Source organism: Neopelma chrysocephalum, unplaced genomic scaffold (genome assembly GCF_003984885.1).
Source record: "Neopelma chrysocephalum unplaced genomic scaffold, ASM398488v2 Primary Assembly neopelma1_102, whole genome shotgun sequence".
Taxonomy (NCBI): domain Eukaryota; kingdom Metazoa; phylum Chordata; class Aves; order Passeriformes; family Pipridae; genus Neopelma; species Neopelma chrysocephalum.
In genome coordinates this window covers 4,096,079-4,112,117 of record NW_020897765.1, presented here as the reverse complement: position 1 = coordinate 4,112,117, position 16,039 = coordinate 4,096,079, and the positions used below count along the sequence as shown (strand labels likewise).

The following is a 16,039-nucleotide window of genomic DNA, read 5'->3' as shown; positions in this document are numbered from 1 at the left end:
CCCGCTTCCAGCCCCGCTTCCAGCCCCGCTTCCAGCCCCGCTTCCAGCCCCGCTTCCCGGCGTGCTGTGCGGGAGGCGGTGCCCCGGCGCTGGGAGGTGGTGGCGGCGGAGGTGCCCGGGGCTGGAGGAGGAGCCGTCGCCGCCTGCTTTCTCTCTGTCCGCTGCCGCCGCTCTGCCGGGAGGGGCGGCCGCCCCGCGCCCCCGGCCCCGCGATGCCGCTCTTCGCCACCAACCCCTTCGACCAGGATGTGGGTAAGTGGCTCCCGCGGCGCCCTGGCCCGGCCTCCCACCAAGGGAACCCCGCGGGCGGCCGGCCCCGCTCCCCCGGCCCTCTGCTGCTGGGCTCGCTGGCGCCCCGCCGGGAGCCGGGAACCGGGATCGGCGGCGACGGCCCGGCCGGGAACTGTCGGTCACGGTGCGGCCGGGCCGGGGCCGCCTCCCGGTGGGGCCGGCGGGGACTGCGGCCTGGGCGGTGACAGCGCGGGGCTCCTGCGGGCCCTGCCGGCCTTTGGGGCTGGGGGCGAACGCGGGGTGCCCGTGCGGGACGGGCCGTCCGGCCCAGCACAGCAAAACAAGTAGTGAGAAAGGTCCGCGCTGGAGTGTTGCTGAAAGGATGAACAGTAGAAAGCACCGTCTACAGTTGCTTCACAGACAGGCATGAGAAAATCGTCAGAGCGTTTTGTTTGGTGCTTTAAACTGTATTCCTGTGGGAGCTTTCTTTTTTTTCTTTCAAGTGGAACTTGACGTTCTGTGATCAGGTGTCATGCCCAAATTGCTTCTTCCGAGACCAGACTAGATGGAGAAGAAATGTCTGGCTTTTACTTGACAAAAATTGTGCTTAATGCTGATGTGTCCAAACTGAAGGTAAAATGACGTATAGGCAGTTAAAATTAGTTTTGTACGTCTGATTTGTGATTGTGTAATATGGTTTAACCTGCTGCTCACATCAGTTTTACTTTGAGTCATAAAACTTTTGTCTGAGGAATCAGGTAATGTGGCTAAGTATCCCACTTCCACCGCCCACCTCCCCATTATTTTCTTACAGCAGCGTAACACTCTATACGTTTCTTGAAACCAATTTCTTTGTAACTTTCAACTACATCGATACATTGTTTCTTAAGGTTTAGCCAATTTTAGAAGTCTTGGCTGAGATTTAGTTCTTCCAGCTCTTAAAGAAAACAAACAAAAACCTCAAAACTGTCTGAAAAGTATGTGTCTTTTCAGGGGAAGGGATTAGTGCATAAACAAATTACTGTGACATGAATTCTGTATGTATGTATGTATGTATGTATGTTCGTTCTCAGAAATTCTTTGTCTGTTGCATCTTAATAAGGCATAGCTTGCTCTTCTCATTTTGAACTGTTAAGAAAACTTTTAACCTGCACTTCAGTTAATGATTTTGTTGGTAGCAGAGTTGACTGAGTTATTTTGGAAAGCGGTAAATAATTCTTCCTAATTGTTCTGCTGTTCTAATGTAATTTGGCAATTGAAAGTGAGGAAGAGATTGTACTGCTTGCCAGTTTTCCATGGACCATTAGAGGATTGAAACATTGGTGATAATGTCTGTGAGAATGATTTGAACTAATAAGATTAAAAAGTGATAGGCTCAGGTTCTGGCAGATGTTCACTTTTTTTACTTCCTAAGGCTGCTGGCTGGCAGGGAAGCTCAGGCTGCTTGAATTGGCTTCTCTAGAGGTCTGTCCAGTGGATGTGCTTGTCAGCACTGTGAGTCTCACAATGCAGGGTAGTAGCACTCAGCAGCTACTTCAGTGGTTTATTTCCTGTCTTCTGTGTGCAGAGGATGCCAACACCTTACCTACTGTGCTTGCCTAATATGACCATCAGTTAATATTTTTCAAAAACGTTATTCTGTGAAGTGTATGAGGAGAGGGAAATAACCAGTCGATCCCAAATTGTTCTTGGAAAAGCAGATAGTGGGCAATGGGCTAATTTTGACTGGTAAACACAATTTCTTTCTTTTGACCTCTTTCATGGTGTCCTGAGGGAGACCTGAGGAGCAGCAGGCTGTTCAGTTGGTGACAGCCTCCTTTCAGGAGCCTGGTACCTTTATCCATCACTTAACTGGATCTGTGCCAGGGAGATGGGAATGGTGAAGTTTCCCAGAAAGTGTCCCTAGGCTCTTCTTCTCCGGGGGCCCTTGGGAATGTGCTATTATCTGGATGAATTTCTTGGCAGGCTTCACAAGATAACATCATCTGTAGAGTAAGCTCTCATGTTGTCAGGAAACTTCTAAAAGTTGTCAAACCGTAGTGTTATTTTTCAGTTCTTTTCTCAGAGTGAAAATTGAGTGCTCTGCTTTTGTTCTTGTCCAGCAAGAAAGTTTTCTTTTGAAAATCAGATTCCTGAAGCAGAAAAGCAGTCAGAAGCTATTCTTAATTTAATATTTGAACATTGCTGTAGTTGATAGTACTGCTGTGGTAGCTGTGCATTCTTGTCTACTGGACAGCTGCTCAGTATTGTAGAACAGTTGGATATTATTTTGGAACCATTTAGGATGATGGATTGCAGAGAACGTATCTGGAACTAAATTATTTTCCATTGTTTTGAGGAGCATAAGTATCGCTTAAGTTCAGGAGAATTTTTTTTAGTTTTTCTGGCCAGTTAGCAGCACTTAGCTAGTCCTGTTAGCATGTTGCTGCTGTGGAAGCTGGTCATCCAGCTTACTGTTTAGAGTCAACCTTGTACAGAGATTTTGAGGGGTGCACCTCTTTTTTTTTTTCAGGTGTGGTTGGCAAAAGAATGTTGTTTAAGACTGCTATTAAATTAATAATATTAAAGAATGCTTTAAGCTGCCCATGTATTTGAGGAGGTAAGCCATTGTCATCCTCAAAGAGTGCAAATCTCTAGATGAAGCCCAAATAATTTTCATTTTCTGAACCTTCATTTTACCATACTTAGGAATATTTCAATAGGAAGGGATACTAATCAGTGGTGACACAAGTTGGTGTGGGTTTTCACAATGAAGTCAAGGAACCTTTGACAGTGTGTCCAAGTAAGGAACATAATATTGGAATTTAACAAAAGAAAAAATCTTCAAGATGCTGGGCCTGCTGAGAGTATAATTAAGAAACTCTAATCCTCCATTTAAAGGGTTAGAATTAATGGTGTTCTTATTAGGTCCATGGGTCATCTGTTTCTGCCATATTTCACAACCTTAATTATAAAATTACTCCCAGAGGGTTATTCCTGAGAAATGCAGATTTATCTGTAAGTTTGATGCAGGCAGAATAATGGTGAAAAAGTGCTTTAAGAACCAAAAGACTGTCTACTAATCTGTCATGACAGGCTAATTAGTAATATAGCTAGTTACTAATTTAGCTTAGGATAGTATTGGTGAAGAACTTACTGCTTAAGTCCTTCTGAAGTATCATTTAGATCTTAAGAATAAGATCTGTAAGTCTGGACGAAATGTGGTGCATACTTTATTCTAACATGATGTCAAGCATTGTAAACCTAATTTACATTGTAAGAAGAGAACTGGAAGAACGTTTACTCCCTGCTGTAAGCTTATTATTTCTGAAGTTTTATGAGCTGCAATAAATGCAGGTTCTGGTGTGAGTTGTCATAAAAATCACATATGAACTTAAGGGGAGGTGGTTAAAAAACATGAGGGTTTTTGTATGAATTTTTTTTCTCCCTTACAGTAAAGGATGAAAGTACTTGCATTTGCTTTGGGTGTTAGTGTAGTTCTCAGTGTAATGGTTTGAGGCACCACAGGAATGAGAAGAAATTCAGGCTTACTATTTATAGTAATAGGAAATTAAATGGGTAGTTTAGTAATGTAGTAGAACTGTCAAGCTGATGTGACTTGCAATCATTTTTCCCATGTTTTTTTAACTATAGCAGTTGTTGATAATGTTACGCTTACAAATCTTCAGATATTTATAATATGCATGAATTACATGTGATTGTACATATGATCACCCTATAGTTTGATGTTATTATAATGTAAGAAATGGTTTGACCATGATTCCCATTGTGCAATTTCTTGGAATAAAATCCTCTTGGTATTTAAACTCATTATTCTTTAGATTTCTCCCTGTAGTTAGTCAAAATCTTCAAAACAATCCAGTTACATGTCTCTCAGAGCTGGATTTTCTTCGTTAGGCCGGGTTTGCCAAAAGGACGGAAAATTGTTGCAGATGAGTTTCTCGACCCCAGACAATTATGGAGACTGCAGGGAAGATGGATTCCAAGGATTGGTTCAGTTTGTCATGAGGCACATTTTTGCCTAAGTTGGCCCACTGCTTTTCTCAGCATTGTTTTAAGAAGGACATTACCTGTGAACTAACAGGGAGAGACTGAGTAGAAAATGTGTGGGAAAGGAGCTATAGCCACCCCCCTTTTCAGTTATTTATAAATGTTTATGAAAAACGAGAACTTCTTCCTAAAAGATACCTTTGGTGTATGTTCTCATACAGTTAAAAGTGGCAATGTGACAGGATAAAACTGAGTGAAATACCCCTTCTGTATATCAGCCAACAAAACATTCACTATCAATCATCAGACTGAGTTCAGCTGGGCACTTTGAAGCCAACACAGTATGTTTCATAGTCAAAACCAGTACTTTCCTGTAATTCTCTTTCTTTCCTCCCAGGGAAGAGCTGTCACTTTAAGTGCTTCTCCTCATTTCAGCTGTGACAGTGTGCATTATAATATCAAAATTCAGAACAAACAAAGTAGATCTCCAGCATGTAAAATCTGTTCCTCTAACTGATTAAAATAACACTACTTACCTGATGTGAAAAGTTAACTCTCTTACTGATTTTCTGAAATGCTCCTTCTACTTTTGGCTTGATTTGTGGGGCATTGCAAAGGGATCCTGGCACTATTTATTAGTATAACATGCCTATGATACACCTTGTTTACAGGCTGATCATCCTCCTTATGTATCTCTAATGTGCTCACCTTCCTGCTCTGTTGTAATATTTCTGGGTGAAAGGTAGTTTGAGTTCTGTGGATTTGTTAGGGTTTGCATGAGATATCTAAACATCTAAATTATTTTTACTCAGCTGGTCTTATTATTTCAGCATTGCCTTCCCAGATCTTGAATCTTTTGTCTTCATTCTCCTCAGTTTACTGAGTTGAATGATGTTTATTTTGAATAGGCTGCCTCATGCACAGTGAGATCCTACATGGTCTTCTGAAGGAATGAGTTGAGGTGGCCTCATGTCAGCTCAGTCACCGCTGCTTGCTTTGCCTTGGATCAGCTAGCAGTGCTTTCATAGGACACCTTCTACAATGGCTTCCATAAGGACTTAGGAATACTGTAGATGGGGATACAGTTAAACTGCACAAGTTGGTTAATAGCTTTGCCAAGTTAATTCTAGTTTCTCTCTGTGGTGGCATTGCCTTTTAGAGGTTATTTTCAATCTTATCTAAATGGAATCTGGTTGGATGTATTCTTCTTGTGCAGTTCTGAGCATGTTAGTGAAATGCAGAGTGGTTAATATTCTATTGGTGGCTTTTGTAGAACAGGCCGACAAATGCATTTGTTCATTTTATTTGACAGACAAAAAGAACAGAATTTAATGGCATTTAACTTCAGTGATGTGGAATGGTATGTAATCCAAATTTCTCAACAAGTGCCTGCAAAAAAAAGAAAAAGGTGCAGTCAGTTTCAGTCTTTAAGGACTATTTAAACTATATTGCTTTGGAATTTTAGTATTTGCAATTTTATAGAGAAGGAGAAATTATTTATTTAATCTTGGGAAGAAAACAAGACTTTCAGTGGAAATGGAGGAGAGAAGGCTGAGGGGAGTGTTGAATTTTTTATTAATTCTGTGGTGTTTACAATGTTATAACAGATTTTTGAGGATTTTTTTATCATGTCAGAAACTGGTTGTAATATGAGTCTGTGAGTTGAAGACTTTGTTTAGCTATTCTTTTGAAGACTTTCTTTAGCCATTCTTTTCTTTGTAACTTCAGTTACTGAGAACTTCAGTATTTCATTTTAGAGATGTCCAACCATGAAAATAAGATTATGTCCATGAATAAAGTAAGAGCAAACAATAAGTAGGATGGCTAAAAAACTTAGTATTCTGACAGTTTTTACTTGTATCTGTGTGCTTCAAATCTCAAATCATGTACATTTTAAGTGTTGGATTTGGGGGTGTTTTGATCTGGAATTATTTCTTGAAGTTCTAGCTAGTTTTAGCATCTTTTAAACTTTGCAGCAGAAAAATAGCTCAGTTCTGACATTGGACTTTTTTCAAAATAAACGTCAGTAAAATCTAAAGCTTGGAGAGCTACAACCTGCCAGGAGTTCCCTCTGAAAATGATGTTAGCAATGAGTAGTCACTAAGTTTTCTGCTTTAAGAAATGCATCATGTGATTCAGTGCAATATCTGAACATTGATGAGAGTCTTTACTCTTGCAGATTTCGAATAAGACAGTAAAATGCTATTGTTAAAATGCAGAACTAAGACAATCAAATGAATAGCACATGTCTGCATGGAAAATTTGCAGCCATATTTATATTCCTCTTACCAGCACCTAAAGGGTCAACCACTAAGCCTGGCGGTGGATTTTTTTCAGCAATGTACTACATTTCTTTTGTTTATTAGTGCTTTATAAATCTGATGAAAAATTTCTTTTAGGACAGTTATGAATTTTAGAAAATTATTCTTTTTCCTTCTGAGTAAAGTTTTTTTCTTCTGTCTTAAAATGATCATCTGTAGTTGTGTTTTTTGTATACCTCAAATAAAATCATGGTGCAAATATTTTTGCTTTGCTTAAAATTTCTAAGTAATGCACAGAACCAGAGGAGGAAACAGGATTTTATTGATGCTCCCAGGCTTCAGGTTTGTGTACATTTTAGGGAAATTGGGCCTCAACAAAATTAATAAACTTTACAATACAAGGAGAGGCAGGTTTATTTAGGTATCCCAAAACAGCCCATGGAAGAGCCTGTGTACTTCTTACCACAATCAAAGTATAAGTAATTCAACTCATATATTTGAGATCTTTCTGGGCTGGCTTCTCATCAGTAGGTGTAACTCTGTCATCTGGGTTTTAGGTACCGTATTTCAGTGAGCATTGGTAAAGAGGAAGGGTGTTTTCTTTAGAAGGCAGATGATACTGTTTTGTGTAAATTTTATTCAGAGGTTTAGTTTAAAAAGAGAAAGAAGATAGAACCATATGTCTGGAAGAATGATTTCAGCATCTAGGTATTTTATTTGAAGGACATGATGTTCTTATTGAAAAACTTCAAAGATACAAAAACAGCCAAGATTTCTGTCATAGACACGTTTTACTTCAGAGTACTTCCTTAATTATTTGTTCTGTATGTGATTTATGACAGTGTTTGTGTGGTTGCAGCACCAGCTCTGACTCAGGAGTTACGAAGCTGCAAATTGTTGGTCACTGAAAGGTGTGTTGGTAGGGAAGTACAACTAATGCTTACCTTATTCTTTTTTTGTTTTCCTAGGCATCTGCTTTAGGTATAATATATGTATTAGAGACTGAATGTTGGGCAAGATGGAATTGGTCTGGCTCAGTATGGTTAGTGTTCTGAATAGAGAAGTATAAAGGGAGAGGCCTCCTGATCCCACATACAATGCCTTGCAAAGTGGCTGAAAAATGTGATACAGTTGTTTTTGTGTGTCTTGCTTTTGTTTTAGGGATTAAATGAATTGTTGAAGTTATTTAGAAAGGTATTCTTATATTGTTCAGGATTGTTGTTGTTGTGTTTGACCAAAGAACCCGTAGATCCAAGTATTGTTTTCCTCTGAAATGATAGCGCTTACCATTTTGTCTATCCATCTTTGTGGTATTGCTTGTAAGAAAATAATATTAAATAACTTCTAGAAAAATAAAGGTGAGAAATGAAGACATGTAATGAACAAAAAAAACCCAAGGAAAAAAGTCAGTTGAAAAAATTTAAAACTACTATTTCACTAACTAGTCTTAATAGTAATTAATATTAATAATGACTGTTAATCACTACAAATTAATACGACACAATGTAAGATTTTACAGTCTTGCGCTGGTTAAAATTACTATGTTAATTTGTAGACCTTGCTTGTGCTCAGAAAACAATGCCTTGAATTGGTACAGCTTCATGGAAGAGAGCTGTGTCACGTAGTCCTGTTGTCCTTTGTGTTTGACATAGCATTAACAGGTTTTGAAGAATGCTGATTTCATGAACTAGCACTGTCATTTAAAGTTGTTTTTGTAAAACAAGTTTGAAACATTATCTGATCCTGTCTTGGCATTCACTAAGTTGAGTAAGATTTTGGAGCAAGGATGAGGTGGAGGGATAGAGCCTGAACTAAACATTAATATTGTTACGATAGAGTTATTTTTGATCAGAGATGGAAGATGAAGAACATTTCTTCCTTAAGTTATCTTCTGTATGCTGTGCTAACCTGTCCTAAGACTTTGAAAACAAATGTCTGTTTTTCCTTCCCTATCACAGTCCATTTTGTGGGAAATAAAGAATCGGTTTTATTACAAGCAAATGAATTTAGCAAATCACTAACATAAGAGTTTTTCTTTACTAACCTATAGGGCGTATCGCGGAGCTGTAAGACGCCGGATTCAGCCTGGAACCGGTGTCAGGGAAACATGCGAACGGGAATAGGGGAACTGTAAATGAATATTGGTAAGGAAACCCCTTATACCACATGGCTGGTCCTGGAAGCTGCCATGCTGCTGGACACTCCACCTCCCAGCACGACACAGCCAACCAGAAAGAGGGGAACGCCTCTTCTATGACGTAAACGGGGTTGAACCTTAAGAATGTTTAAAAAGCGGGACTTTTGAATTGAAGGGTGTTCCTGGGAATCCTGCGTGCCTAGGACACCCAACACGTGTTGTAATTTTTCCTTTTCGTTTTATTCCTTTTGTTTTGCAAACTTTTGCCGTCTTTCTAAATTCAATAAATGAGATTTTTCTCGCAATTTCAATACTAGTAGAGTCTGCCAGTGACATGTCAGCTATACCTGAAGGCTGGGAGTGTGCCAGCTGTTAGACAGGGTAGGCAAATACTGAATGCACATAAACTTTTTTTTGACTGTGAATGTGTGCCTCACGTTAGAAGAGAGAGTATTCATGGATTTTAAGTGATAATAGTGTAAGTAATTTTACTTCAGTAGCTTTCCTACTTTTGTCTACAAAACACTGATGCATCATAGGAATTTTGTCAAAGCGTCTTTGTTGCTCCTGTTCCCAGAGTGGTGAAAGGCAATAGTCACTTGCTAATGCTCTGACAGAGATAGTAGCCTTTTTTGTGGACAGTCAGCATCACTGTAGCATCACTGTGCTGATAACATCCTTAGTGTGCCATTAGCTTTTAATTGCCCTTGTTTGAGACAGAATTTCACTGAAATTCGAGGCAATCTTTTTTGGTCATGTCTTACCATAACTTTTATTATCTAAGGGAATTAATGTATGACTGTTATTACAGAAGACAGAACGTATACAAAGAAACTGGATTTCAGGCTGAAATCTAGTAAGAAATTATCCGGTGTTTGTTGGTGGAGGAAATACCCTGACTAACAATGGGAAGGCATTGCAAGCAAATAGCAGTTTTTATATTGAACTAGCTTCAACTGCCAAGAAGGAATGTAGCCATGGCAGAAAACTTGTAATTGTATTCATGGATAAATTTGCAAAATAATCTTATTGAGAATTAAAATAAAGGCTGTAATCAGTGTGGTTGATATGGGTCAGGGATTTCATCAGTCTCCATCTTACTTGTAGTTTTAGCCAAAGTCTTTAAATTATCATAAAGGCACAGTTTGCTGTTATCTTAAAACATTAAGCATGCATTAGTTTACTTCTTTCTTTGTAGAAGACATAACCGATTGCCATGACATTTCTCTCTGATAACATTGTGAGGAAAGAAAGATCAATTGTTGTCAAAAATACAGACAACTGTCTGTTACGTAGAAAAATTGAAAAGGTTTCCGTTCCACTGGATTGCCCAGCTCTCTGCTGAAGGATGTGCTGACTGAAGTGCAGCATTAGGCAGAAGTGACCGGTGTGGTTTTGTGAGGCTCCATGTGTGAGCTCTGAGCCTGGCGGGAACTTAAGGCTGTCGAGAGCACTGTGCAGACACACTTTGACTGGAGCTAGTCCAGCTCCAGTAGAACTGGCAATGAACTGAATCAGTTGAGTCCTGAAAGTAAACTGCATCTATGTGGTCTGTTTTGTGTGTATCTGGACTGTGCTTATCAGCTGTTTTCAGTGTGGGGAGTGCATTCTAGTCAGCTCAGGCTCTGTGTCTCATAAAAGCAGTTCTGATGCTCCCGAGTTGATGCTGGCTTTGGTAGCAGTACAGCTGCTGTGCACATAGACTATGATTTCAGAAGACTGCTCTGCCAGGCATTCAGTTCAGGTATCTTATCTGAACATCAAGAATTTCAGTGATTGTGATTGTTAGCTTTACTAATCATAAGCATGATTTGGAACAATAGCAAACTGAAAGAAAAATAGTGGTTGGTTGATCAGCTGGTCTGTCTTCGTGCTAGATGTTAGTATGGTGTCTACCTATAATTTTTCATATTTCTGTTGACTATGCTTTTTGAAATCAAATTAATGTTCTGGATGAATTTAGAGAGAAGAGGCACTGCTCTATTACTTTATCTGAGAGAACATACAGAATTGTAACTAGCTTTCATTTAGGATTTCACTATACTGTTTTGCTGTTTTCCTTGCATCAGGCAGCACAACTGATGTGTTGTCATTTCAGTTGCATATATATCAGTCTTTAATTTTTGCTCACAAATATTTTGAGAGCACGTAACCATAAAGTTTTACTTTTCTGTGTTTTTGTTCGGAATTAAGAAACTAATTAACTGTAACATACTTCAGTTTGTAGGACACAGGAACTCATTCATAAGAAATCCATTAACTTTGAGATGAATAATTCCTTGTAATTTTTGGAGATTAGTTGTTTTGCTTTGGCTTTCTCTTGTTTGCAATCTTGCAAGTGCCAATATAAATAATGAGTTGTTCCTGACAGATGAGTTTTTATAGGGAATCTTTCCTTCCTTTCGAAAAGTTAAGTAGTCTGAGACATTCCCTGAAGGCATATTTTGTGCTTTGTAGATTAAGATGTGAACCTTAGATGAAGCAGGGATGGGAAGCAAAAGTTTGTGCACTATTCTATGCCCATTCACTTTCTGTTTGGTTACTAATAGAAAATCCTTGTGCATTCTCTTATGCTCTCCAGCCCTCATCTGATCTATCAGTATTTAGATAATCTTCTATTCAGCTGCAGTGTAAGCCTCAGTTTCCTTTAAAATATAAATATATATAAAAATATATTTATTATTTTCCTTGGTGTAACTAAGCTTTTCTGGGGGAGAAATAGGGAGAGAATCTCTCTTTTTTTTTTTTTTTCTGACATGATATCTATTTCTTCTCCACCTACTCTCTCTATTTCTTTCCTCTTCAGCAGCTTCTGTGAGATTAGTTTTGGTTTAGCAGTCCTTATAGCTGAAAAGAAACAGTGAAATATATCATCCAAAGCAGAGATGAGAATGGGGAGATAAAAGTTTAATGATTATTAGTCGATTGTTAAATCCTCCTTGTTGAGTTGTAATATGTAGAAAGGAAATGCGAGACATAGCAGTTTAGTGTCTGAGAAAGTGACACATTCAGTTGTATCTGACTCTACAGTGAACTAATGCTTTGGGTATTCATATCCTGTTAAACTTTATAGTTTCAAATAGAAGAAAAAAGTTGTTGGTACCTAAACTACTTGTGTCATATTCTGGGTGCATCTTTATTAGGTGCAAAAACAAACCCAAAATATATTTGCTCATTAGCTGAAATTCATGGCCACAAGTGAACATTCAAAAATTAAAAACAATTAGGTATAATAGTGCTAATATATGAATTTTATTAAATATAGGGATTTGTCATATATTTAGCAATATACACAGAGGTAATATTTCAACAAATTTATTGTCAATAAGGTTTTTTTTGTTTAAATTTGTGTTTTGATTTGCTTATACTTTATTTGTCAGAGAAAGCAACCAGTGAGATGAACACTGCAGAAGACTGGGGCCTCATCTTAGACATCTGTGATAAAGTTGGACAGTCGCGCACAGGGTAAGTGACTTAAGAATTTCCTCCCCAAACTTCCCTCATACTCAGGTGAGGAATGAAATTTTTGTTATCTTTTGTAGTCTTTTGCAACAGCTCAATTTAACTTAAATTTATTACAAGTAAAAGGAAAATATATGGGGTTTCTGCTGAAATATTTTGCAATTCTTCCTTTGAAGATACTAGGTGATCTGTTAAAATTAGGACTTGTGTACAGCAGCTTTTCACTGATGTAACAGAATAAATAAACTGATATGTTTTAGCAGTATCACCATAAACCCAGGAGACTTCATAAGGGATTTTTCTTACAGAATCATAATCTAGGTTGGAAGTGACATCCAGAGGTCATCTAGTCCAACCTCCCAGCTTCAAACAGGTCTAATTAGATCAGGTTGCTCAGGACTGTGTCGAGTCTTGAATGCCTCCAAGGTCAGAGGTTTCACAACTTCTATGGGCTACATGTTTCAGTATTTAACTACTACTACTACTTACTAAGTAAGTAAATAAAAAAATAATTCTGCAATCTGATTACACTTTTCTTATACTTCCATGTATTCTCTCATTAGTTAGTTGTAGAAAACAATCTGCCTTTCCCAAAAACAAAAACAGCTCTTCCATCTCTCCTTGTATATGACCTGCTCTGACCATCCTGGCAGCCATCCATTGGACTCATGGTCATGCATCAATAGCCTTCCTGCACTGGGGAGTCCCAAACTAGACAAAGTGCTCCAGATGCAGAATGGAGCTGGCAAGTTGTTAATGATGTTTCATGTTAGTCTGTATATGTAAAACTACATTTCTCTTCCTTGTGCATGGTGACACTGAGCCTGTAACAGTAACTATACTATTGAAGGCTTCAGTATTCTATTTAATCATGGAAAGCATTTCCACAGGTGAGATTTCATCTCACAGCAACACAGCCTGAACAGTGCTCAAATGTGAGTAGCTGCAAGAGACAGCGATACAGACAAAGCTAGCTCCCTGTTACAATTTGTGGGGTTTGTTTGTGTTGGGTTTGGTCTTTTCCTTTTTGTTTTTCTGTTTTGATTTTTTTTTAATAAAACTGTTTTTAAAATAAAAGTGGGACTTAACCTTTGTAATATTTACCCTGCTTAGAATAGGCTGCCAGCTGACTTGTTGCTTAAATTCAGATTCTATTAAAACTTGCTGATAGTTGGTTTTCTTTGTTTTGATGGATTATGTCATGCAAGGTAAAGCAAGACAATGTTCCCTATTAAGAAGTTTAAATGACTTGTGCTTAGCTGTTTGAAATTCTCCTGCAGTTTAAGTTCCTCTGACAAGGATGCTAGTCTTCTTAACTGGAATTTGCTTTAATCTTTTAACCAATTCTGCTCCGGTACAAGCTGTCTGTTACTGTTTTTTGGCAGAAGTTTAGATTACAAATTCTGCTTTATGGGTTTTCCTTGTCCCAGTCTGTAAGCTCCACTGCATGCCTGCAGCCTTCTAGATGTGGATGGTCTTACACATGAAGCCATGGTAGACTAGAAGGACTGTTGTTCATTAAGTAGCACATGCCCCAGTGCTGTATGGCACATTGTCTTACTTAGGTCATCAGGCTTGTTTGTATCCAGATGAATTGTTGGAAACCTGTTACTCTGCAAAGGTGCTGTATTTTCTCTTGAGATAAATTAGTTGCAGTTCAGTAACAGAAATGCTACTATTAATTTTTATGTTGTAATACTTTCCTTATGCAGAATTGCAAATAGCTGAAAATGTTAACTTGCTTCCTTTAATCCAACCAACTAAGACAGATTTTTGGCAAGTTAGAATTCCACCGAATCCCTCTCTTTGGCTATTTTCTCTATTTTTGGTGAATTTCAAAATCGGTTAAAATTGATATCAGAATTTTCCTAGAAAATATAAGAAAGACAGAAAATGCAGTAATATTTTTAATAATGAGATTTGTTTACAATAGTGTATATAAAATAGTGCCATATGTAGTGTAGAATAACCTTGATACTTTCTGCGTGTTTCACATATCAGTTAAGATGATCTAAAATTTATCTGACTATGAGAAAATCAACACAGTTTTTTTATCTCTGAATTGTTTTAGGAACTCCTACAGCTCAGCAGTTGCATATCACATCGTTTACATCCTACTTTTTTGGCATTATTAGCTCAGTGAGCAAGTTGCTCTTTCAACATGGGAACATGATTAAAACAAAGCTTTTACCATTAGAGGCAATCTTTTTCCCCCCTGTTTTTGTACAGCATTATTGAAAACTTGCTTATTTTAAAAAATTCATTCACATGGTGTGATTCTTGGGCCTGTCCTGTGCAGGGACAGGAGCTGGACTCTTATTATCTTTGGGTCCCTTCCAACTCAGGATATTCTATGATTCTATATTTGAGTGACATTTTAAATCTGACTACAGGAAAGGTATAGATTTTTGCATAATGTTACTTTTCTGAAATGAAAATGCTTACACAACTGAATCTATAGTTTATCAGCTCAGAATAAAATAACATTGTAGAATTTGAATGATTCATTTAACAGAATAAAAGGAAAAACTAAAGGCCCCGTATAGTATATTTTAGCATAAGGTGTTCCCCCTTCCTCAGTCAGTTCAGTGCTAGCCAATTCCTAACTGTAATTGTGTTTGCATTTGGCTTTGAGATGGTTGTACCATTTATATTTATTTCATGAGACATATCAGTCTACATGTTTGAAACTATCACAACTTGAGTTTTTCTGCAGAAAAGTTACTTAATAAAAAAAAAAAGATGTCTGAAAAAAATTAAATCAGTGACTGGGGGAATACATCAGTGGTTAAAATAGAAATGTTCATTGCAGCACTCTCTTTTGAGGGTAGGTATTGGAAAATTGTCATTGAGAAATGGTTTGTATTGCTGCTTACCTAACTTTGTCCTGATTCCTTAAGGATTAATCACTGCCTCAGTGAGCCAGTATTCTGGTTAGCTGTTTCTTCTCTGGTTGTTTTTGTGCCTGTTCATGCAAGAGAGAACAGCAAAATTGCTTACTTGATAGTTTTCCAAGGTACCTTCTATTTTCCCCCCCCCCTCAAATTACACAATGTCAGTAGCATTTTATGTAGTCATTGCAGTGTATGTTTCACAGGCTGACCGGGAAGCTTTTTGACTAGCTTGTTTCTGAAGGAGCAAGGAGGAAAATTGAGTCACCTGTGTAGTGCTGAGCACCACAGTCAGTTAACTTAGACTGTAAATGAACAATAAATTCCTGAAAATATATGAAATGTTTTTTGCAGAGTAGTATTTTAGATTGCAATTGCTGCTAATCTTGTCTTTGTTAAATAAAATATCAGCTTGATTTTTTTATTTTAAACTTTCTAAAACTAAACCTGAAATTTATTGTGAATATTTTCTGGATATATTGGTATGTGATATCATATATGATGCATAGCTTCTATTGTATCTTGCCATATTTTTGCCCTACTGATTTGTTATTCCTACTCACTGTAGTGCCTCTGAAATTTTGATTATGGAATTGTTGGAGCAGAACTGTGGCCCAATGTTTGTATAGTATGGTCTGGATAGGTGCTAATAAGTAGATTGAATTCTATACTCGTAGGGTGCATGCTTCCCTCTGCTTTCTGCGTAGTGCTTCCCATAATTTACACACTAAATTGTATGATGAGTTAATTAGAAGTAAAAATAAGGATTACAGTTCTGTCTAGAATAGGTTTTCTTACTCTGACTAAACATTGGTAAGCCTGGCTTATTTTTTTTGTGTAGGTGTAATCAAAAGTTTTCTTATTTTAAACATTCGAGCATGTTAAAACATTAAACACTCAAGTATTGATCATTTCTGTTAAATATATGAGCAAGTAGATTGTATTTAACACATATGGATAATCATTTGGCTTTGAGGCTTTGTTACTTTATTCCTTTTAATAAGACTTTGGATTCCTTAGTAAAAAAATCTTAGACTGATTGTCCTGTTCCTGAACTGCTAAGCTCT

General features: G+C 37.9%; 1 protein-coding gene and 1 long non-coding RNA gene across 2 annotated transcripts in view; one reads left to right on the top strand and one right to left on the bottom strand.

The window, feature by feature from the left end:
- The first annotated feature begins 135 nt into the window (after window positions 1–135).
- STAM (signal transducing adaptor molecule) overlaps window positions 136–16,039 on the top strand; it is a 33,743-nt gene continuing 17,839 nt past the window's right edge. Inside the window, exons 1-2 of the mRNA XM_027695622.1 lie at window positions 136–252; window positions 12,000–12,084. Of these exons, the coding sequence (XP_027551423.1) occupies window positions 213–252; window positions 12,000–12,084 (125 nt within the window). The 5' untranslated portion in view covers window positions 136–212. The remainder of the gene's footprint in view (window positions 253–11,999; window positions 12,085–16,039) is intronic.
- On the bottom strand, window positions 5,509–15,376 carry LOC113973480. The gene is made up of 2 exons (XR_003536231.1): window positions 15,082–15,376; window positions 5,509–5,610 (listed from the first exon to the last, which is right to left on the bottom strand). It is a non-coding gene; the product is annotated as an uncharacterized LOC113973480 (long non-coding RNA).